Below are 24,588 nucleotides of genomic sequence, written 5' to 3'. Positions count from 1 at the left end.
AGGGCAAATCCTACAGCTAAAAAGGAAATTGCATTAATACAGATTGTTTTATTTAAAAAAAGCAAACCCTGACCTCTACTTCAAAAAAGTCATTAGACATTCTCCTTCTGAAAGGCCGACAGGGGATATTACTGAAAGGCCAGTTAATTTCTCAATGACTTACTGTTCTTGCTCTGCTCATGGAAATGTGTAAAGAGTTGGAGGGTAATTTAAGGCACCCTGCAGAAAGGTGTGTAAATCTTTGCATGTCTAAAGAAACTTTACCAGACCGCTAGGATTGGGGAAAAAAAAAAAGAAAATGCTTGCCCTCTTCTTTTTTTTTTTTAACTTTTTTTTTTTTTCTACTTTCCTTTGGAACTCTGATCCCCTTTGATCATAAAAAAGGTCATATTTCAACCAAAAAAATATCAGCAATCACAGGGCCCGAGGAAGTGCGAACCCAAGGGGGTTTCACCGACGATTATTCCCTCCATTTAATTATTTAATGCCGCGGACTGAGGGAAAGCCGTCTCCCCTGGAAAAGCCAGACAGTTCAAGAGCAAGGTCTGGCCCTGAACAAGGAGGAGGAAGAGGGTTATAAATGGGGCTGAGGCTGCTCCATCCCCCCTCCTGCCCTTGCCCCTTCGTGGGCCAAGACCAGCTGCCCCACAACCTTCCCCAAAATAATCACAGCAAGATGTTCCCAGCCTCTGAGGCCAAGGGGAAATGCTGGGGAGAGGATGGGAGTCCTCACTGCCCCAGCCCTCCTACCAGCCCTCACTGGTTGGTGCCCACTGCTGATGGGTCACTGTCCTCCAAGGGGACGTTTCCATCTCCCAGGTTCATCCTGGAGCAGTTTTTCCTGGACATGGTGTCATCTCCATCCTGGGAAAGGTCTGTCAGAGTGGAAAAAAGCAGGATCGAGCAGGTAGCTGGATGAGGAAGGGCGGCACGAGGCTAAGCTGGGTCCCCCAGGGCCCAGTGGTCCCAGGGGTGATGCAGGAATCTCCCCCCTGGAGAGGATAGAGCAGCCAGGAGGGCTGATGGCAATGTATTCAATCTATATTCTAAAACACACACTGAGGGCATAACCACAGTGCACAGCATTGTCCTGGCACTGTGTGACACGGGGCCCATCCAGCTGGGTGCTGGGCAGAGGTAAAACACCCACCCAGGGGAGCATCCCCCAGGGAAGCAGGAGCAGAAGCAGCATCACAAGATCACAGAATCACAGAATATGCTGAGTTGGAAGGGACCCACAGGGATCATCCAGTCCAACCCTTAGCCCTGCACAGGACCATCCCCAAGGGTCACACCCTGTGCCTGAGAGTATCATCCAAAGGCTCCTTGAGCTCTGTCAGGTTTGGTGCTGTGTGACACCAGCCCGTGATTTACACAGCCAAGGGGACAGAACCAGACATCAGAGCTGACTCCCAAAGTGCCCCTCGGGCCAACAAATTGGACCGATAGAACCAACAAATGGACCCAAAAAAGAAAAAGGAGGGGGGAAGGGAGGTTGGGCTGGCTTGTTTGCACACTGGAGGAGCCCCCCGCAGAGTCGGAGAGAGCCAAAATCTGCCTTCAGCTACACCCCTTCCAGGCTGGAGAGCTCTGGGAAGCTGCTTCCCTGTCAGGAAGATCAGATTTGGCAGCACTGGCTGGCTTAAAAATCTGCACGCCTCCGACTTGAAGGGGAAGAGAGTGCAAGAAAAGCTTTCGACAAATGTTAAAATAACTCAGCCAGGGGTTTGCCTCCCTCGGTCGCGCTGGAGCGGGGATGTTTATGAGCTCAGAGCTGGGAGATTTCGCGTGGAACCCTGCGTGTGCACAGCCCCGTCCATATGTGCCGGCAGCGGCGGGCAGGAGAGCGGCTGGAATCGAGGGGAAGGAATAATAACTGTTAACCTCTTCGATTTCTGCTCATCGCCCCGAGCCCAGCCCTCTCCGGACACCAGCAACCAGCCCCACGCTCTGCCCTCCTCCCTCCCTCCCACCGCCTCCTCCCTGCATATCTCTGTGTGTATATATATAAATATATATAATTTTAAAGAGGAAAAACTCCTTTTTCCCGGTGGCTGGTTTTCATTAGGGAGGTTTCTTTCTAACCCCAAGGGAAGCAGCCTATGAGTTTTTAACTGTGGTGCAGGACGTAATTATCTCATTAAGGCGAGAGAGCCAGGCTTTTCCCAGGAGAGGTGACCTTGCTCCGGGGTTGATGGGGACCGGAGGAGGGGGGGGGGGTTGGAGGTGGAGGGGGGCCGTGTCCCCCGCTAACCTGCGGGTCACCTCTCCCTCCAGCCCCTCTCCCAACCCACCCCATCCCTCCCCACGGAGCGCAGCCACTTACACTTGTTGATAGAAGCACTTAAAATAGGGTGAGGGGGGGTGAGTGATGTGGTTGGGGTAAGGGGGGGGGGGAGAAGCGGGTCTCCCTCCCTCTCTGCCCCCCCCTTTCCGCGGCTTGGCTGCCGGCGGGGCTCGGCCCCTGGCAGGGGGGCAGGTCGCGGAGCTGGGGGGGGGCGAGGGGCCGCCCCGCTCGGCTCTGAGCAGGGGCGTTTGTTTGAACAGCTCCAGAGCAAAGAGCAGGGGAAGAAAGTTTGGGCTGGGAGCGTGGTTTTTTCCCCAGACGTCAGCACAAGGCGGAACAGGGGCTGGGGAGGGAGCCGGACTCACAGGGCAGCCGTGATTTTTTTCTCCCCCCCCCCCCTTAAAAAAAAAAAATATAAATAATATTTTTTTTTTTCTCTTTTGGGGGGGGGGGGGGGGGGGAGGGGGAGGGGGGCGGGGGAGCGGCCCGGCACCTCGGGGTGGGCTGCGGGCTGGGGGTGGGAGCCATGGACTCGGCGCCAGCCTTCGCCATGGACAAGCCGTTCGCCCCCGGCGCCGTGCGCGGCCCGGAGCCGCCCGAAAACCCTCAGAGCCGGAAAAACTTCAGCGTGAGCCACCTCCTCGACCTGGAGGAGGTGGCGGCCGGTATGAACGGGACCCCCGCGGCCGGTCCCCCGCCCGCCGGTGGCGGCAAGGCCATCCCGGAGCCGTCGGGAGGCAGCAGCGGCAGCGAGGCAGCGCCCCAGGACGGTGAGTCCCCGCCGCCCCGGGATGGGCTCCCCCGGGATGGGGCAGTTTTGAGGATGGGGTGTCCCCGCCGCCCCGGGATGGGCTCCCCCGGGCTGGGGCAGTTTTGGGGATGGGGTGTCCCCGCCGTGTCCCTCCTGCCGCGGGCCGGGCAGGGAGGACAAAGGGGGCTCGGTGTCTCCCCGCAGCGGGGTTTGGGGTGAATCGGGGAGCGGATAGAGGAGGTAGAGGAGAGGGGTGACTCCCGTCAGGGCGAACTGCGGGGGTGCCCACACCCCGACGGCTGGGACAGAGAGACCCCGCACCGGGGGACAGGGACCCCGCACCGTGAGAAAGAGACCCCGCACCGGGCCAGGAGGCACGGGGACCCCTCACCGGCCGCCTCCCCGCCGTCAGCGGAGGTGCCGGGTATTGGACGTTCCCGGGAAGTCGGTGCGTCCCTGGGCGGCCTGCGGGGTCCCCCCTGCCCCCGGAGCTCCCCACCTCGGTTTCCGGGCTCGGGGAGCGGGGGCGGCCCGGCGGGGCCGTGGGGACCGGGACGCAGCGGGTCCCATCCCGGCGGCCGCCGCTGCGCGTCTCCGGGCCGGCGGCACCGGCAGCACCGGGCCAGGGGGACAGAGCCGGGGCTCGGAGAGGAGACGGGGATCGACCCGGGACGCGGCTTCGTGGCGCTGGGTCCTGTCCGGGGGTTTAACGTTTCTAACGGGACAATTTCGCCCTCGACCCTCCGCGCAGCTCCGCCGGCCCCGCGCATCCCCGCTCCGCTCTTGGAGGGGGGGCGAGGAGGGTTCGCCCCGTCCTTGGGGCAAAGCCTCGGTCCAGGGGCAGCCGACAAGCCGCCAGAGCCCCCCCGCCGGAGGCGGGTGTCACCTCGGGGCACAGAGGTGACGGAGGGGAGGCAGAGCGTGGAGTGGGAGGGCAGCCCCGCCATCCCCCAGGCTCACTGCGAGGGCACATTGGGGCGACATCCCCAAAACCTGCCTCCTGGCTGGGCTGTGGTACCCTGAGCTCGTTTTCTGCAGCCCCCAGAGCACAGCCTTGAGGTGCTGATGGCCCTGCCGAGGGTCTGCCCCATGCCTGGCCAGGGTGCACAGCTCACCTGGGAAGCTGAGCCTGTGAGGGGGGCTCAGCCCACCCCAGAGGCTGCCCAGACCTGTGGTGAGGGACGGTTCCCAGTGGGGAACCTCCCCCCGGGTGCTCCCTCTGTCCCCTCCCGGGGCTCCCACACTCCAGGCAGGTTTGAAGCATCTTTCTCCCACCCACATCTCATTCCCTGCACAACCCCCTTCCTCCATGGAGGAGCCCCACTAAGCCCCCAGCCTGCCTGTGCCCGGGATGCTGAGGGCTGGGTGAGGCTGGGCGCTGTGTTTCTGGGATGGTATCTGGTATTTTCAGCGTTATTTTCCATCCTCCCTCCCTTTCCCTTGGGTTCTGTTTGTACTTCTCATTTTGCCTGTGGGACTGTTGGGGTGGTTTTCACCCAGTGATGGGACTGTATGGGGGACAGTATTCCTTGTGGGATCAGCACAGCTTTGGGAAACCCAGCCCAGCCTGCAGCACTCAGCTGGTCTCACAGGGCTGTCTGCAAAACAGCAGAGTAACTACTGCCCTGCCGAGCTCCTAATGCACCCAAAGAGCTCAGTGGGGACCGGGTCTGATGCAAAAAACAGAGAGAGAGAGGCAAGGGGCCTGCCTGAGTCACTACAAGCCCATATCTCAACCAAAAACCCCACTACTCCTGGGGCAGAGGCCCAGGGGGTTTGGTGCCTGCAGATCCCAGCACTGCTGGCCCATGTGAGATATTTCCCATTAGCACCTGTTAGGGTGAGTTTGCAGGGATGAGGAAAACATCAGCATCTGGGATGCTCTGACAGGCTGTCCAAGAGCAGAAGCATTTCTTCCCTTGGTCCTACCTGGAGAGAAGAACACCTGAGAGCAGCGGGCAAGAAGAGAATGAGAAGACAGAGACGAAAAGTTGCGCCCATGCAAACATCGACCTTTGAGACCCGTTACCTGTGGCCACTGCCTTAGCTGGGATGCAGTTTCCTAAATTGAGATGGGTAGACTCAAAATCCTAGACACAAAATCTGAGGCAACTGTCCTGCCTTTGTGAGAGTCAGCCTTTTGCTACACATCTGCGATGCTTTCGGCATCGGCGCGATGACAGCAGAGGAACTTTTACTGGTAATGTTGTCTTTTATTGGCATCCTGAAGTAAAACACACTCTCAGCGTTTTCTCTCGTCTTCTTCTTCACCATCTTGGGGTTTTTTTTCTGCCAGATGCAAGTTTGGAGCCCCAAAGGTCGGTGGCAGTGGGTTTATTATGAACACAAGTGGACACAGTACCCCAGTGTGTCTCTGCAGGATGTGGTTCTGTGCTCCACCTGGGAACCTGTTAGGGAGCAAGAGCAGCCCTGAACCTGCTGTGAAGCTGCTGGTACCCCTGTGAAGGGCAGGGCTTGCTGCAGGCCAGGGGGTGTGTTGGCAGCGCTGGCACAGGGATGCTTTAGGCAGCCCCAGGCTGTGCTCAGCAGGTTGCAGCCTTGACAGAACTCCCTCCCCTTCCCCAGGGAAGCAGCAGCAGGGGGTTTCTGTTCCAGAGGCTGGCAGAGATGGAGAAATTTGGGGCAGGGTTTTATTCTTTGCAGAAGGGCATTCGACCCCCTCCTGCTCTCATTCATTGCCTCTGTCCCACAGACCTTCCCACTGGAGAGGGTGGCTGGGGGCAGCCCCATGTCTGGGGCCCTCAGCACACCTCTCCTCCAGGAGCAGCCCTTCCGCAGTCCCTTTGCAGGGCTAGCACATCCCTTCTTGCTGGCACCAAGAGCCAGAGCCATCCCCACCTCCTTCTCCAGCCAAGGAACTGCTCAGCCCCTGCCTTGGCCCCAGCCCCAAACTGGCCCTGAGGGCACCCAGTGCATCCTCCTGGAAGAAGAGCATAAATATCTGTGCAACACGTTGCTCTCATGACACCGAAAAAATCAGAAATCCCACAAGCCAGGCAAGAGCAAGAAAGAGTCAACAGGGTGGTGAGAGCTTGTCCCTGTCCTCATCTTCATCTTCATCCTCCCCTGGAGCGGTGCAACAGCCTCCCATCGAAAACCTTCGGCACAGCTTCTGAGGTCTTGAAAGCTTGTTCACCTCCTTTCATTAGACTAACAAATAATGTGTAACGCGAAACATCTGTTAACAACAGCCCTTAATGTTCTCAAGATGATAAAGCAGGAGGGTAATTTTAGCCAGCAAGCCTTGACTGATGGCTTTTCAAACAATGAACTTACTTTTGGTGCCGCCTGGGGATGGGAGAGGGAGTCGGGCGCTGGCTCCGGCAGCCGCTTCGGGGCTGAAAACTCAGAAAGAGCCACTTTTGTCACAGCCAAGCTTGGAAGAAGGACTGTGGCCCCTCTGAGGGGATCCTTCAGCATGGGGCAGGCATGTGTTGTCATTTGGCTGCAGCCACTGGGACCAGGCAGTGGGATGGGGAGATGTGGTGGTTCCTGGGTATCCCTTTTGCAGAACAGCTCCTGCAGCCCCTTGCTCATCCCCAGGGTGGCTGCAACTCTGTAACCCACCCCGGGGCTGTGTGGATGCTGAGCTGAGCAGTGATGAAGTGAGAGGAGAGAAGAGGCTCCACCCAAGGGGGCAGAGGGGATTAAGATGTTGTCACAGCAAATTGGCTTTAATTATGTAAACCAGGGCAGCTGAAAAGGGAGAAGCAAGGCAGGGAGGGACAGGGACCTGGTATCAGTGGAAAAGAGACTTGCTCTTGGGATCAAGCAGTGGCTGACTGCCCCAGATAGCCCCAAGCTGCTCCCAGGGCTCAGGCACCTTCCTCAAGGCAGAGCCATCCCAGCTGATGTCCCCATGGTGTCCCAGTCCAGGAGCCATGCTGATCCTGGCTCACAGGGCACAGTTTGGTTCTGCTTCTCTTCCTAAGTGCCACTTGTCCCCACTGGATGTGGGGCACAGCTCAGGGACACCTTGGCCACTCTGGCTGCCCTGTAACACCATGGCTGGGATGTGTCCCTGGGGATCTGCTTTCCCTGGCACCTCTGCTTTGCTGCTGTTAAACCCAGCATCATTAACTCCTGGCTGACACCCTGTGCCTGGCTCAGGAAAACACAGAGCCCTGGGCCAGCGACATTGGACCATGGGGAGCCAGCCGGGGCTCCCCTGCCCTGTAACCCCAGACCTGCTAGACCTCTCTCTCCAGCACCCATCTGCCTTCCACAGCCCCAGAACTGCTGGAAATCCTGCAAACCTCTGTGCTGGGAAGCTTTCCATGGTTTCTGGATGACTGGTCAGGGACAGACAGGGGTGTAGAGACCCCGACTCAGCCTCTGTGGCAGGGGAAGAGGCTTTGAGAAGTATCTGATAGATGTGGCTGCAGCTCTCCAAGGAGAGGTTCTCATGCTTTTGTGCCCAGAAGGAGGGGCACCCCTGCTGCTTGGGGTGGCACCATGACCTGCTTACCCTGGCCTGTGGGATGAGGTTGGGATGCACTGGAGTGGGACACATCCTGTTGGTGGGCAGCAAGGCTGGGGTGCAGTGTTTACAGCACCCATCATCCCTCACTGCTCCCCAAAACAGCACCAGCTGAGGGTGCCTGGCTGCCCTCCCAGGCTGGCAGACCTCCTGCAGGGCCTCAATGGGGACAGTCCCTGTGTGGCAGAGCTGGGAACGGTGGCATCCAGAGCAGAGGGGGAGGTGAGCCGTCTCAGTCCTTGTAAGGCCAGTGCAGTTGGGATGGGTGGCACTGGGACAGGAGCCATCCTTGCATGGACGTGGCTCTCAGTGACCAGACCATCACCTTCCTGTCCCCAGCACCTGCTTGGGGACATCTCCCTGTCTGGAGGACTCTGAGGGCTGCAGACCCCAAGACGGGATTTTTCTCCATGCAAGGATGGTGCCCTTGGAGCTGCTGGAGCAGGATTGTCCCCAGGGGAGAGGAAAGCACTTGCCAAGTGCCCAGTGCTGGCAGGTCCCCAGTGTAGCATCAGTGTGTCTTGATCCAGTTAATCCACGTGGGAGCTTCCTGCCCCAGCCCACCTCCCAGCCCTCCACATTTGTCTGTGCTTAGTACAAGGCTGGTGCCAGGAGAGGGATGGATGGGTGGATGGATGGGGAGCCTGACAGGTCCCAGCTCGCCCAGAAGGTTTCCAGCCACTCACAGGGAGCCCAGCATATCCCAGTCAGGAAAAAAGGGGGCTATGGGAAAGGACCCACCCTGTACCCCTCCCTAATGGGAGACACCCCCTCACCATGGCTCTCATCCTGTGTCACTGCCATGGTCCCCCTGTCCCATGGATGAGGGGAAACTGGTTCCCCAGGTCTTGTCTATCCAAAAACCTCAGTGGGCTGGGAGTGATGCTTTCCTGTGGCACAGGCCGGATAAGAGGCTGAGTTGGGTCAAAGCCCTGCCAAAACCAGACAGAGCAGCACCAACTGCTACCAGGTGCAGGCAGGGATGGATGAGGGTCATGGCTGGGAGACCCCAGGTCTTGTGGAGCTTCTGGCATGGGGTTTACCTTGGTACCACTGCTCTGTGCTTCCCTGTGCCCTCCAGCCTTGAAGGGTGACACACACTCACCATCCTGCTCCTCCCACAGTGACACCCTCTCACCGTCCGGCTCCTCCCATGGGGACAGGGAGAATGCTCTGTGCCCTGGGGTGCTGTCAGGCTCCTACTGACTGGTGACACCAGGGCTCCAATTTGGGGGCAGTTTGGCCCCAGATGGGCTGAACACGCCCACCTGGGCTCCAGGCTCCCCCTGCCCCAGCCTTGGGGGGCTCTGGGTCGGAACGGGGGCCCCAGGAAGGCGCCCTGCCCACGCTGAGCCCTCCCCAGGGGCACAGGGAAATACATACCGGCACGTTTGTTTCTGCAGCGCCTGCAGGGCTCAGCGGGGTCCCCACACATGCTCACATCTGTGCTGGGGGAGCCGCTGCCAGAGGGTGAAGAGAAAAAAAAGGCAAAACCAGGGCCTGGGGAGATGGGTCCCCTCTTGCTGGGGGAGCCCAAGAGGCAGAGCAGCCTTGGCTCGGCCAGGAGGGCAGGAAAATCAATTTTCTCCCTGACTTCTCCTCGCTGGGATTTTTCTCCCCTCAGCACCCCCGGTGAGCCGGGTTTTGGCAGGCATTGCTGTGGCAGATGCTCCTTTCCAAGCCCCTTTCCAGCAGGGAAAGGACACAGGAACACAGGGAAAGTCACTGCACGACAGGGCCTGGAGGGGACAGTGGGGGGGTCCTGTGTGTGGTGGGGACACAGGGCTTTGCCCCACTCCCTTGGGAGCCCTGGCAGCAGCCACTGATGTGCTTTAATCCCCAGCAGCTCAGATGCCCCGTGGCACAGCCATGCCGAGCCCAGGAGGGTGCTGGGGTGTGGGGACACCTTCCCTGTCCCCCCTGGGCTCACTCGACCAGGAACAGCTCAGTGCAAGACTATTTCCCCTCTCCTTTTGGGCTGTTATTTCAGGGAATGGGGCTGATTCACAGGAAAAATATGAAATTTTGACTCTGCACAGCCAAGATGGGCGAATTTCAACGAATCAGCATTTTAAGAGAGCCTGGGTGTGTGTCTGTAGCTGGGAGGCTGATGAAATGATTTGGGGCTTTGAGGCTGCCTAGTTAGAAACCCTCCTCTCTCCCAGGGAGTGGGGCTGATCACCCCTTCTCCCGAGCCACGGGGAATTATCCCCCCAGAGCTCTAAAATCAGGGAGCTGAAGGGATGAGGTTTGAAGCAGGATGGGACCCGGGTGCTTTGGCACTGGCAGAGGCTTGGTGTCCCCAGGATGGCACCTCATCCCCTCCCTGCACTGTGAGCAGCAGCTGGAAGGAATTATCCTTCCGGGATGGGATCCCTGAGCCACGGAGCAGGCTCAGAGCATCCTTTAAAATGCCAGGGCAGTGGGTTATGGCTGGGCTGAGCTGGGACTGGGCAAGGATTTAGATCAGGGTTAATGCAGACCAGGTTTTTCCTGGGAAGTATGGTGGGCAGAGGCAGCCATCCCCTGCCTGGTCACCCTAGCCGGGACAGGGAGGATGGGAAAGGCGAACCCTGTCAGGGAGGAAGGACTGATTTTAAGGGTTTCGAGGCTTTTTTTCCAGTGCCTGTTAGCAAGCACTGCTCTGGTACTGCAAAACCAGGTCGTTTTTCACTGAACAACCCTAAATTTCCGAGAATTAAAAGAAAAAAATCCCACCCTCGCCCTTGAGGCATTCCCAGTGTTTGCATTTGCCCGAGGGACACATGACCGCGGGCGATGTTTTCCAGCCTTCCCACGGCGTGACGAAATGCCCTGTCCATGCTGAGCATCCCTCACCAGACGCTTCCCTGCCCTGTGCTTCCCCTGGGAAAACCGGCCCCAGCGCTGGGACCTGCTGGGGACATCAGGGAGACAAATGGGGTCCCCTCGGCCACCCCCTCCCCTGCAGCCCCATCCGTGCCGGGCTGCAAACGGCAGCTCGGAGGGCGGCGGGTGTTAATTGAGCAGGAGATATAATGAGGCTGCGGTGCTGCTCCTTCACGCGGGATTGGGGGGAAAACAGCCCTTGGGATCGCGGGCGGGGCTGGGGGTGCAGCTCGGGTCCCGGGGGGATGCTGGGCGGGCTGGGAACCTTCAGAGAGCGGCAGCTCCAGCCGCCGGCCCCCTCCCCTTCCCTCCTCATCCCCCTTTGAGTGCATATAATAAAGCAGCTTTTCAGCTGCGGCTGCAGTGATAGATCAGGAAGAATTGTATGAGTCTATTAAAGTCTGTGTGTCTCTGAATGGAGACTGTGGCTAAGCCAGGCGCCAGGCTCGCGCATTGAACCAGATGTGGAGAGGCGCCATCCTTTCCAGCCACTGAATCCGAGAGGCTGCAGGCTTCACACGCAAGGAAACTGGAGTGCACATGGCAGGGGAGCCGGGGGAGCGGCGGGGAGCACATGGCAGCGGGGTGCTGGGGAGGGGGCACAGCCCAGCACTCCCAGCCCGCACGGGAGCTGAGCCGGGGGCTGCGGGGAGGAGCCCAGCGACAGAGCTGGGACTGAGGGGTGCAGCTGGTCGAGCCACCCCAGGCTCTGTGGATTGCACCCCGAGTTGTGCAGGGCGTCAGGGGGGTGGCTGTGTTGTGTCTTGAGCTGTACAGGGCATTGCAGACCATATTTGGGGAGGTGGTGCGTTGCACCCTGAGCTGCACAGGGCATGGCAGTGTGTGTATGAGGGGGGCTGCTCTGCACCCCGAGATGTCCAGGGGGTCAGCATTGTACCACAGGTCATGCAGGGCATTTCTTGTGTGGGGTGAGGATTGCATTGCACCCCAGGTCGTACAGGGACCTACGATATGTTGTGTGTGTGTGTGAGTTACATTGTACCCCAGGTTGGAAAGGGCAATGCAATGTGTGTATGGGGGGGCTGGCATTGCACCCCAAGCTGTGCAGGGCATTGCAGGGGGAGGGAGTGTTGCACTGAGCCATTCAAGGGAGTCATGCTGTACCCCAGGTCGTGCAGGGTGGGGGGGATTGTGTTGCACCCCAAGCTGCACAGGACACTGCCAGGGCTGGGGTGGGAGTGTCAGGGCGTTACAGGGGCTGGGTGGGTCACATAGCTGCAGGGCTGAGCTGGGGGTAGCAGTGGCAGTGATGCTGCAGGGAGCACACAGGGGACCCCACACACAGCCCTGGGGAGCAAAGAGCCTGGTCCAGCAGCAGCATGGCTGAGGAGGGCATGGGATGGGTCACAGGCAGGGGCATCTCCTGTCTCCAAACCCACTGGCAGGCAGGAAAGACAAGGATGCCAACCTGCTGGGGACACCTGTGGCTGGCAGCTCAGGGGGCTGGTTACCCCCTGAGCTGGGATCCCATGTCCCCAGCAAAGGTGTGAAGCAGAGTCCATCCATGGGGTGCTGTGGAGGGGACGTGGGTGATGTGGGGACAGACACTACGTGGTGCTGCTCCGGGCTGGGCTGGGCTGGGCTCGGGCCGGGGCTGCTGCCACGCTCCCTCCTCACCAATTTCACTTTCTCAGCTGGGCCGGCCACATGGCTGTAATTTGGGGGTTGTAAATACCTCAGGGGAATTTTTAAATTAAAAAAATAACTGTTTTCATTTAAATTAAAAGACACTGAAGCATTTCTATTAGTATTAGGGGTTTATAAAACTTAAAACAAATGTCAAAACTAAACTACCAGGCACCGTCCACTTCGTGAAGCCCTTCGTGTGTTTGACATGACCTGATTACCCACCAGGGGTTAAGTTTGGGTGGGGTTTGTATGAGAGTGTTGGGATGCCCAGTGTGGCAAGATGGTGCTTGGTCTCCCTGGGGCCCAGAGGGGATGAAGGCTTGGGGTGATGAGGGCGAGGGTCTCAGCTCTGCTGGGCTTTGGTCAGGAGGACCCTGATGCAGCTATCTTCAACCTGACATCTCCAAGGTGTCCCCTGGTGTCCTCCCCATGGCTGGCACCTGCCCCCAGCAACCTGCCTGCCATCCTGTCCCCACTGTTCCTGCCGTCCCTGCCATCCCCACCATCCCCACCATGCACGGTTCTGCTCTAACCTGGAAACAGTTAACCGGGCTGGGGTAAAAAAAAAAAAAAAAAAAAAAGATACGAGCCACTTATTAAAATGAATGTTTTACAATAAATTTGGCGAGAGGCCACCGACCTCAAATGAAAACCAGACTGGAGGACAGCGATGCTGCTCGCTGGCAAAGGTTTCCAGGACGTCTGTGCATGCAGGCGCCCACGAGGGTCCTCCTTGGAGTGGTGGTGGGATGGGGTCCTGGCCAGGGGCTCCCCCACACCCTGGCCAGACATGCTGGTGTCCACGGCCACAGGACACTGGTGGTGGCTGTGTGATGGGCTCTCAGCAGGTGCTGGTGCTTACTGGTCAAATGGGTGCTCAGTGGCGTGTTGGGTGTGAAAAACACCCTTTTGGCCTCAGAAAAGAGGGGGGAGTTGGGTCAGTGGCAGTGGGCAGCAGGAGGGGGTACTGGGGATTCTCATCATTCCCCCCTGTCCCTCCCCATCTCCTTCCCCTCCTTGGCAATGACCCTGATGCAGTAGGGTCTGTGCTTTAACTCAGTGGGCTGGTGTTGAGTTTCTGTGCCAGATGCCATTGGGTCTGGCTTGCTTGGGCTTTTGCCTATTAAATTTCAAAAAATCACCTTTTTTGGGGGGCTGGGGAGGAGAGGAAGGCTGGGATCACCATGCCAGGGGTCCCTGGCTGGGAGCCAGCCCTCTACACAACGTTCCTGCTATGCAGCCCTGGCTGATTAGTTTTATTTTTCAACCACTGAGCAGAAGTCCCAGCGAGCTCTCGACACCGCGATGGCCCGAGGCACCCGCCATCCCATCCCCTCCCCAGCCCCCGGGGGAAACCCACTTTGCAGTTAAAATCGAGGTTTTGGTGGAGCTTTGCAAGCACAGGCGGGTGCTGCTCCCACCGGAGTCTCATTAGTGTTAATTAATTACATGTGCCTGTGCCCTGATGGCAAACCATGTAACCTGTTGTGTCAGGCGGCCACATGTAAGAGATGCTGGCACCTCCACAGCTGCCTCATGGATGCACCAAAGGGTGCCTAAAAGGTCTGTAGGATGGGGAGGGAAGCAGCATCTGCCGTGCTCAGCCCTGATGCAGCACAGTGGGGTCTGACCTGGTATCGTCCATCCCAGCATCTCAGTGGCTGTGGAGAGCCACCCAGGTTATTCCCTCTGGCCAGATCCCTTGTTGCAGTGTCTGGGGCTGACCCAAACCCCAGTGTTTCGGCTGTGGGGTCCAGGCTGGCCATTTCCCTGCACTGCAGAGGCCCGTTCACACATCTGTGAGGCATCACAGTGCTGCCACTCGCCATGCTTGGCTGTTTTAACACAGGGCACAGCCAGAGCTGAGAAAGCATGGACACTGCATCCCCAAGGAGCGCCCAGGGCCTGTGTCCCCAGGAGCATCCTGGGGTGCTGCAGCAGTGCAAGGTGCAGGACAGCCTAAGCACTGGTCTCATCCCGCCCCGAGAAGGTCTCCTGACTGTAGGATGAAAGCAAGCCCCATGGAGAATGTCTCCTCGCCGGGGAGGCTCCTGGCTGGCGCTGGCTGGGGCAAAGCCAGCGCCTTTTGTTGGTCCCTGGGCCTCCTCTGCGGGGGCTGGCAGATTCGCAGGAGAACAAAATTAAAATTCCTGCTCCCCCGTCGGTCGGTGCTTGGCTCAGACCGGCACGACAAACCCACCGCCGTGTCTCTTCCCGAGGCTCTTGGCTGTGCTGTGAGGGCTTCAGCTCCTACCACCCCCAGCCCTGCGGCCACAGGCGTCCACCTCGGGAGCCCTTTGGTCTGACACAGCCTCTTGGAGCACCCCTGGGAAAGCTGGGAGCCGTGGCACAACACACACCCCATCCCTGTATCTGTCCTGTTTCCTCTCTCCCTCTTTGGCGTTTGCAGGGGACATCCCAGACTGACACCATTGCAGATGAGTCTTTGGAGGCTCTGTGTGACCCCAGCCCCATACAGGCAAGTGGGGTGAACCCCAGAGGGGAGTGAACCCCTTTGAGCTGTGCATGTTCCCCTGCCATGAGCAGGGAAGATTCTAGACCCAGCCAGGCCCTGGCAGCTCAAAGCCACCAGCGAGCCCAGCAGTGACACAGTGCCACCGTCCTCAGCAAACCCACGCACGTGATGGACTTTCCCAGGAGGCTTTTGTCCTTACCCTGCCATTTCTTGAGGGGCAAACCAGGGTACTAACTGGGGAGGAGCACCCCAGCTATTCCCCCAGCTCAGCTCCTCCGTGGCTCCATCCCCGTGGAGCACTGACACAATGGAGGCAATGGCAGTGCTGGAGCCGGGACAGCCCATTGTGTGGGGCTGGAGCCGCAGCCTCCTCCGAGCACACGGGATGCTCCTGGCAGCTCCCGAAATCCCCGCGCCAGGGCTGGGGTCACCCGCCGCACAGGCACGGCCCCGGGAGGGAGCATTTCGCTCGCAGACCACCGAGCCCAAGGGATGTGCTCGGCATTCCCGGTCCCAGGCTGGATGCCCTGGGCCGGTGCCACCCGTCGGTGGGCGCAGCCAGGCAGTCTGAGCCCTGCGGCCCCTCACAATGGCCCCGGCTCCGGCTCCCGGGGTGCGCGGGAGTCAGGCGGCTGGGAAAGCACAGCGAGGGGCTGTGCCCGCCCCGCGCCGGGCGCCAGCGCTGTCGCAGGCTCTGAAGGCTGTTCCTGGAGCGGTTGTGTCAGGGGCTGCTCGCGGTGCCAGGCTCTGTGGTCTGGATCCCGGCGCGGGGTCGGGGCCAGGGTGCTCGGGAACATCCTGGAGCTGTGAGCCTTGGTGGCAAGGTGGCAAGGTCTGTCCGCGTCACCTTCTCCAAAGGTCTGTCCGTGGGTGGTTCCCACCCCAGGAAAAAGGCAGGTGATGGTGCTTTCTCCTCCAGACCCCTGGGATAGTGGGAGGGAATTTCTTGTGCTGCTCAGCCTTCTCCCAGCAGAGCTTTGTGGCCAAAGATGTTCCCCAGCCCCTTCCTGAGCCTTGACAGCATCCTACCAACCCTGCCTCCTCCTTCGGGGAATGTGGCTGCAATTAATTCATTAAATGCTTCCGCTGACGCAGGAGCTGGCCGTGCCAGAACACCGTTCCTGGGGCCTGTGCTTGGCTGGGTGAGCACTGTGCTGGGCTGTGCAGGAGCCTCTAGTCAGGGCAGGAGCCTCTGGCATGGTGGGAAGAGCTGGGAAGTGTTCCTGGACTGCTGGGCATGTCAAAGCCTCAGGGCTTTACCTGCAGCCGTGTGGATTTCACCACCTTTCAGCTTTCAGGGCATCCTGTTTAAATCACAACACGTGGCTCAGCTGGCTGGTTCCTCACCTGATTCCCTTCTTCATCTCCTTCATCCCCTCTCTTCCTCCCTCATCACTGTGACCTCCTGATCTTGGCCCTCTCATGTGCTTGGGTTTTGCAGCAGATACATCACAGCTGCCCTTCCTGGAGAGGTGGCTTTGAGTCCACTCACAGCTCTCACCAGTGAATTTGGTGGCTAATAACAGGCTGGGACCATCCCTAAGGGAAGCAGGGTCCCCCAACACAGGGATCTTCCTTTTCAGGTTCCTTCTGTCCCCAATACCCATCTAAGCATCCCATTCCCAATGCATTTGCTGCACTAAAGAAGGGGATGAGCCAAAAAGAGGTTTCAGTGCCACCACCGGGTTGCAAGCACAGGTTGGGCACATCCCCAGTGGGATGCAGGGATGCTGCTGGCTCAGTCAGCTCTCCAGGACCTTCCCAGCTTGCTCAAGCTTTTGGCTGGACATGCTGTGATGGGTGCTCAGACACCACACACCATCCCCGGCATCTGGGGGTGCGAGGGGAAAAGCCTTCTGGGCACAGGGGAGCATTCCTTCTGGGAATGCTACATGCAGGCTATGCATGGAACATTCCCAGGGCTGCAGCACTGCCAGGCAGGATCCTCCCAAAAACCGGGTGTCTCTGTGGCTGGGGGTAGTGAACCAAGGCTCTGGGTGGTTTCTGGCTGGTGCAGAGGCAGCTCTATAACCATAAAACAGTCTGCTGCTGCCTGTCAGTGAGCACAGGCTAAGGCCCTCCCGGGACAGCCTTGGCCTCTTTCTTGTTTCAGGCTTTTGCTGCTCCTTTTTAACAGAGACACTTTTCCCCCAGCAAAACTGGCAGCCTGTAAAAACGTGTCAGCGTTTCAGTTTTTTCACAATTAATGAGGTGAAACATCCTCGGAAACATTTCGCTGTAATGTTTCTCCAGTAGCTGAGACTTGCCCCTCTCTTAAATTTTTCATGTGCGCCACTTGAGCCGAGAAAGTTTCCTTCGGACTCAGCACATTTGGACCCCCCTGGCTTCAACCTCCCCCCAGAGCCTCCAGCATTCCCAGGGTCTTCATGAGGCTGGGGTTGGGCTGGAGGGGGAGCAGGGAGTGGCGGTGGGTTGGGATGAGGAGGTCAGAGCCTGCTCCCAGCAGTGAGGGGGATGGGTTTGAACCTCGGAGGGCCAAGAAAAGCTGGGACCAACACCTCTTGGGCAGGGGTTGGTGGCCCCAAGGGGCTTCTCCCCTGAGTAGGGGTGTGAAACCACCCAGAAAACAAGATTTATGCCAATAGGGTTTTGCCTCCAAGCTGTGACGCTGCGTTGGTCCTGTGCACCCAGGCTGGGCTCACTGGTGGGTGCAGGAAAGCACACAGAACCACAGTTCTGTGACCCAGCACACATGAGGGGGCAGCTTTCCAGCTGCTTCTCAGCCCTCTAGGGTTCCCAAAATGATCTGGGGAGATTTAAGACCTGCAAGTGGCATAGGCAGCTCCCACCATCAGTTTTGCAATAAGCCCTGTGCTGCCTGTGCCTGTGAACAGGGATAATTGTCTGTCTTCCCTCTGGCCTGTGGAGCATCCCTCCTGCCATCCCTCCTCCCTGCAAACCCCTCTCAGGCTCCCAGACTGTCCCCAACCACATCCCAGGACAGGGCAGTAGCTGGAAGTAGCTGCTGGAAAGGGGGTGCAGCTGCGCTCAGCTGCCCATGCACCCCCAAATCACACCTTTGGGTGTCTCAGCTGACGGTTACGGGACAGAAAGGAGCTGGAGCAGGCAGGCACTGAGGAGGGGCAATTCCCAAACCCCAGAGCTTCGCTCCAGCTCGCTGCAATCTGAGGGGAAACGCTTCCTCCCCATCGCATGATTTAGAGGAACAAGTTAAACAATTGCACATGAAACTCTGGCGCACGTCATCGCCGGAGCTCTCCTCGCTTCCCCCGAGTGTCTAAAGGGATGAAGGGAGTGCACATGTTTACCGAGAGAGACCATGGGAGAAACGAAAGACATTGTTTTTCCAAAGGATTTCTTGGCTGTAAAAGACCTCCACCACCCTGTGGCTTCCCTGATGAAGGCCCAGCGTTAATTTGTTAAATCCACATCAAGTGCCCGGAGAACCCGTTGTTTATTTTTGCTAATTCAGCCGGCCGAGATCAAATTGGGGTTTTATTTGTTAAGGATAAACCTTAATTAATAAAAGCTATTTATTTAGTTAGAGCTGGCCACAGCCTGAGGGTCAGATATGCCACGATCATTATTTCAAGTAAAACAAACCCAAAACGTCTCTCAACAGTTTGAAAAACGTAGAAACTTAGAGGGCTGAATTTATTTGTCTTAGGAAGAATTTACAGCTAATTCCCTCCAGGCTATTTCAACCCTTAAATTATATCCGAGAAGAAAAGAGGGGGGAAAAAAAATACCATTCCAGGCGGAGAAGGGAAGTAAATGGTACGGCAGATTTGATCATTTTGGCTGGGGGGGGGTGTGAAAAATTTAAAGCTTAAAAGGTCTTTGGCAAACTGCTCGCAAATAAATGGAACGTGTGAAATAATTTAATGGCAGAAAACTGTTCGGGGCTGCGGGGTCTGTGTCACAATGGAAAATGAAACACGTTGGAGGAGATGTAGCCCGGGCTGTTTTGCATGAGAGGGTTGAACTCACTCCCTTCTGACCTGGTCCCTGAAAAAGGGGGGTTTTTGCACCTCAAAGCCAAGTGTCAGAGCTGGATGCAGCAAAATCTTTCCCAGGCTGTGGCGGTGCACACGGAGAGGGTTTGCAGCGTCAGCTGGGGGAGAGACAGGCTGGCAGTGGGGCGAGGTGACATCGTGCTCTGGGATGAGCATTTTGCAGAGAAACCCCAGAAACTAGGTGTCCAGAGGGGAGTCACCCCCCAGAGAGACTGATGGTGATGGAGCCCACCCCTGAAAGCCATCCCAGGGGAGCATCCCTGCCCAGGGACGCCGTGTCCCTGTGGCTCAGGCTTGCGAGCAGCTGGGAATGTCAGCACTGGTTGGGGCTGGCTCCCAGCTGCACCGAGGCCGTTTATCGTGTGCTAATGGAGGTCGTAAGTCAGAGCCGGAGCCTCGGTGGAAATTAGTGAAAATTACCTCTTTACAGCACTCGGCGGCTGCTGCGCGGGAGGTTGGGGGCCCTGCCAGCGTGGGGGCCCTCCTTGGCAAGCCCAGCAAGTCCTTCCTATGGAAAACTAATGGGAACGCAGAGGGAAAAGGCAAGAGCTGGAAAAGTGGGCTCGGTTGGTGCCCAGCTGAGCCAGCGTGGCTCTGCCCCGCAGGGGCTGTTGCCTTTGCAAATGGGGCAAGACCCCTCACTCCCCAGTTCACAGCGTGGGGTGATCCAGGCTTGCCAGCATCGGTGCTCCCGCCTGGAGAAGGGGCTTGGGGTGACCCCCAGCGCCCCATGGCACCCATAGGGCAGAGCTCTGCCCCCAGGCTGGCTGCAGTTCTTGGGCAGGCAGCATTGCCTGGGGCTGGGCAGCCCAGACAGGAGGCTGGGCACATCCAGCACCCCAAAAACTCATCCACATCATGGGGGGAAAGTTTCATGTCTTTCCTAACACACTGGGGCAATTTAAGTCCGGGCCCATCCTGCTCTGTGCAGAGCCCCTGCACCTCCCTCTCCCCATCCTCCCCCGCACGTCATCTTTCGTTATTCAGTAATGTTATCCCCCGGTTTTCCCCCTTCTCCTGCTTTTTTTTTTCCCCTTCAGTGGAAACTGTAATCAGTGGAAAATAAATACAGTGAAGGTGGCTGGGGAGAAGGCTCAGGAGCCCCTCTGACCTCGGACAACCAAGCCCTGCCCCAAACGAATCCCCAAATTGTAACTGACAAAGGCAAGGGTTTGGCTTTCTCCAGAGCCTCCCCAGGCACTGCTTTGGGGCAAAACGTAGATGGTGGTGAGCTGGGTTTAACTTCGTGCAGTTACAAACCCTTATTCCGGGAAGCCCATCAGGGTGAGGAAATGGTTTCCAATTCCTCCATCAAGGTGTCAGAGAGTCTGGTTAAATCCAAGTCCTGCTGATGGCAGTGAGATGGCAGAGGGTCTTTGGGGCACCCTCTCCATCCTCTTCCCCATTCCTTCTGTGGTGCCACGGAGAACTTAGCAATGCTCATTTTTGGGAAGCTGTTTGGGGACTGTTAAAGCATTTCTGAAAGAAACAGTCCAGCCCAACTCTGTATATTGTAAACCTGTCAGACACACACCACCAGCAATTAGGGTGGCATTTATCTGGTCCCACAACCCTGCAGGGCCTGAGTTAATGGGGACAAGATGTGTTGGTCTGTTCCAAGGCTCATCCCTGAGCGGAGCAGAGGATCCAGGCAGGCCCCCCAACTGTGGAGCTGCCTCCCTGCCATACAGAGATGGCCTGGAAAAAAGTGTGGAAGGTTATTCCATTAAAACCAGCAATAGAGGCTGAACAAAATGCCCCAACTGAGGCATGGCCCAGGGTTTGAAGCTCTCAAAAAGCCTGGGAACCACTGGCACTCGGACACATCCTGACGCAACTCTGGTCTTAAACCTCGATCCCAGCATGCCTGCCAGCCCCATATGGGAATTGCTCAGCGATGCTCATCTCCCGTGGCCATTTAGCTCTTCCCTCCATGGGTTTGGGGAGAGAGAAACCAGCCAGAAATGTGGTCAGATCCTACAGAACTGGATTGAGAATTAATTTAAGGAACATTTCCACCTCCTCCTTGCCTTCAGCCAAATTAGAGCGGGTGAGAGAAGCAATCACTTAGGGAAAAGTCCTACAGCCAGGTTTAAATTGGGGATGAAAGCAAAAGGGGTTTATAAATTTTATTTATACATTTCCTAGGATTCTGTTGAAATCATTGCTGGTTCAGCGAGGGCCGTGGGTGCCCTTGGTGATGGCAAGTTTTGAACCAAACTCTGATCTGTCATTTCCCCAGAAGCCCTACGGGGTCATCATAAACCCAATGAGGAAACATCTCTCACCCTGGTACATCCCATAGCTCTTTCCCAGCCTGATGGTTCCCGTTTCAGTCCCAGGCTCCCAGAAAACCCAGGGACAACCATGGCTGGACTTCATGTATTTTAATCCAGCGGCTCGTTAGCTTGCTGAAGGAAAACAGGACCAAAAAAGGAGTTTAACTAAAAGGGGCAACTGGAAAGCAGAGACTGGCAGAACATTTGAAGCTGCAGGAACAAGGGCTGGAGGGAATCCTGAGAATTTTATTTGTGAGCCTTTAAACACGATCGGCAGCAAAGGGCAGCCTGTGGTTTCCTGGCTGGGGAAAGGGCCTCTAACCCACACATATTTCAGGCACAGCACTGTCCATCCTGTCTTTACCCAACCGAGAAGGCCGTGTCCCAAATACAAGAGCACAGGCTGTTTCCAGCCCAAGGGATGCTCAACCAAGGTCCAAATGCACCTACAACACAATAAAAGACCCAGAGAAATGCTGGCAGCTGCAGCGAGGCCTTGGGAGAGGGACAGAGCTCCTTTTCCTCCCCTGGACACCCTGGGGTGCTCACATGGCATTCCTGCACGTGCCTGGGCAATGGGGAACAGGGGGGGTGGTGGTGGCCAGGTCCCACCTCCACATCCCTGCCAGCAGATATTGGGGTTTCTCTGGTCTTCATGGCTCGTCCTCAGGATGGGACAGCTCTTGAGAGTGGTGTACTCAGGCACAAAGGCCCTTAAGGACTTGATGCAAAACTTAGCAGTGGACATTTCATGGCTTGAATTATTAAGAATTAAGGTCCCAAGATGGTTTTTGGGGTCTTTAAGATCTTGGAACCCATAGTTTCCTCCTGCTCAACAGCTTGATGGTGTCTTGGAGCAGGAGAGTTAATATCCCTTGCAGTTGATTTTGTTTGTTGCTCGAGTATCATCTGAAAACCCTGCACTTATTTAATAAGTGCCATGATAACTTATTAGCAAGTATTTAATTCTTGAGCATATTGAGGGAGCGGCGAGTTCTGCCACCGTGGCCCCTGCAATGATATAGAGCAGAAACCCCCAATATAACCCTGCTATGAATCAGAATGTCATAAAATTATTAACATTTCAAATAAATCCAAAATGCTTTCCCACCAGTAGGTACAGATTGGATCCAGATGCTTTATTAACAGAAAGAATCATTAACCAGTACCTCCATAAGGCAGAACGACAGCGAGTCGTGCTCCTCATGAAGCCTTTGCAGGCAGCTGACTGGGTGTCTCGGAAAAAGACTTCATAAACTTGCCTAAACCTTATGATATTAGTGACAAAGAGGAGATTAATCTCAGCCTGGCTGACAGCCCAAGATCAATACTGAGAAACCAAACTACACCCTCAGCTTCATGTTTCCATGAGCCAGCAAAGCCAGAAATAAACACTGTGAAGGCTGAGCTCTGCGAGACGCGGTGCCGTTCGTTCCGAGCTCTGAAGACCGGGGTTGGATGAGCAGATGCTTGGCTGCAGTCCTGTGTCACCCTGGGGACATGCCACGGCTGGGGCTCCAGGGGGTGCTGGAGGTGGGAGCTGAGACCCTCATCTTGGGTGTGTTTTGGTGCTGAATTTCCATGGCTGTTCAGGAAAGCTTGACCTAATGCCTTAGGATGAGCCGAGGCCAGGACACCCTGTGGGCATGTCCCCAGTTTGGATCAAGTGCTGCCCAAAAATCCACAGAGACCGGTATTCAAAATCAGATCCAGGTGGTTTTAGCCAGACGTGAAACCACCGCAGGTCTTTGCAAATATTGGGGGTTAACCCTCAGCTCCTGCAGGTCCCGGAACAGGTTTAGATTCTCCTGGTGACCACAGGGTTGCACATATGCTGCTCCCTCCAGAGTCCTAGGTGCCCGCAGGGAGTGCAGACCTCCAGGAGGGCCTGAGCCTGGCTGGGCTGTGGGGTCTGTGGGGTCTCACACAGGTCTGGCTCTCACGTGGCCTCTTCTGTGCTTTCCCCACAGGTGAGAGCCTGAGCCCGAGCCGTGGGGCGGCCAAGAGGAAGAAGAAGCAGAGGAGGAACCGCACCACCTTCAACAGCAGCCAGCTGCAGGCTCTGGAGAGGGTCTTCGAGAGGACGCACTACCCCGACGCCTTCGTGCGGGAGGAGCTGGCGAGGAGGGTCAACCTCAGCGAGGCGAGAGTCCAGGTGAGCACAGGTTTGTGTGGGAGAAAACAACACCCTCTGCCTCGCCCCCAGGCGGGAGCAGGGACTGCCCCCTCTCTGGTTTCATCCTGCACACGACCACGATTGGTAGGACAGACACTTGGGACATCCCTGCTGACCCCCTTCCCTCCCCACGCAGGTCTGGTTTCAGAACCGGAGGGCCAAGTTTCGCCGTAATGAGAGGGCCATGCTGGCCAACAGATCAGCATCACTCCTCAAATCCTACAGCCAAGAGGCAGCCATTGAGCAGCCCATGGCACCACGACCCACCGCACTGACCCCGGAGTATCTCTCTTGGACCAGCACCTCCCCGTACAGGTAGGTGGAGGCTTTGTTGGAGCTGGGGAGGAGGTGGCCATAGGGCTGCCTAGGGACCAGTCCACTGTAGGAACGCAGCCTTGTGCTGCTGTTGGGGATTTAGGAAGTTTTACAGGGCCAAAACGAGCTTGTCTGACTTTGCTTTGGGAACCCCTTTCATCTCTGAGCACCCACTGCCTGTTGCTGAGCAAGCTTCTCTGTCTCCACGCATTTTGGGGCCCTGGTACTCGCAAGGGATTCGCTTGGCCTCATGCTGACCCTTCCCACATCTCGGCACAGGAGGTGACATGGGTCCCTTCTGGTTCCCAGCTGTTCACGACTAGCCATCTCGTCCAAAAGCTCAAGGCAGGGCTTCCTGGTGCATACTTTGAGGGGTTCCCACATCCAGCCGGCCATAAAAATGCTGAAGCCTTGGCTGCTCTTGTGGGAGATCTCTGAGAGGGAAGGGGGCAGTCTGGCCTGGGAAGCCGGCAGGACCACGAGGGGCATGGGGACTTCTCCATGGGCAACGCCTCATTCCTCCCTGCTCCCTCCCCGCAGCACTGTGCCCTCCTACAGCTCCAGCGGGACCGCGACACCCGCCCAAGGGGTGAACATGGCCAACAGCATCGCCAGCCTGCGCCTCAAAGCCAAAGAGTTCAGCCTCCATCAGAACCAGGTGCCGACCGTGAACTGACCAGGGCAAAGCCTGCCCAGTGCCCTCATCCAGGATACAACGTGGAGCTCCTGTGCCAGTCCAGGACGAATCCGCCACCTGCCCAACACATGTCACTCATCCAGTGTGTCTCAGCACCTCTTCTCTCCTCTTCCCTTCCCTTTTGAAGGTAGAGTCAGTCCCCAGGCCGAAGTGGCACATAATTATAGCCACATATGGAGCAAACTTGGTTAGAAACTTGCTTTTCCGCACACCCTTATAATAACGGCTATATATACACACACATACCCCCCACGCGCTCTTCGAGGACAAACAGACTTGCCAAGGGAACAAGAATTTGCTTCCAAACATGGAAGGATCTTGGACTATTGGATTTGACCAATTTGGGTATCTCGCCCAGAGAGCCAAAGAGTTCTTGGGTCTTCTTCTCCCATGGGGACGTGCAGCGGTGGGAGGACCAGGAGCCCCCCTTTCCACCAGGCTGTGACTTGTGGCGCTCAACCACAAGTGCTGAAGCTGACCTGTGTGCTCACCTCTTTGTGCAACCCCAGCCACAGCGTTTGGGACTTTGGGAAGCTGACGGCTCACCCATGCCACGGCCAGTCCCAGCCAGCCCTCTGCACTGTGCTGCC

The 24,588-nt window shown here is 57.3% G+C and overlaps 1 protein-coding gene across 1 annotated transcript; it reads left to right on the top strand.

The window, feature by feature from the left end:
* Positions 1–2,813: 2,813 nt before the first annotated feature.
* On the top strand, positions 2,814–24,343 carry PRRX2 (paired related homeobox 2). The gene is made up of 4 exons (XM_027649807.1): positions 2,814–3,057; positions 22,781–22,965; positions 23,123–23,301; positions 23,842–24,343. Exons 1-4 carry the CDS (start codon positions 2,814–2,816, stop codon positions 23,975–23,977), a joined length of 744 nt encoding a protein of 247 aa, XP_027505608.1. The 3' UTR covers positions 23,978–24,343.
* The last annotated feature ends 245 nt before the right edge of the window (positions 24,344–24,588 follow it).

Source organism: Corapipo altera, unplaced genomic scaffold, assembly GCF_003945725.1.
Source record: "Corapipo altera isolate COAL_440 unplaced genomic scaffold, ASM394572v1 268, whole genome shotgun sequence".
In the NCBI taxonomy this organism is placed as follows: Eukaryota; Metazoa; Chordata; class Aves; order Passeriformes; family Pipridae; genus Corapipo; species Corapipo altera.
This window is presented reverse-complemented; position numbering and strand designations above follow the sequence as displayed.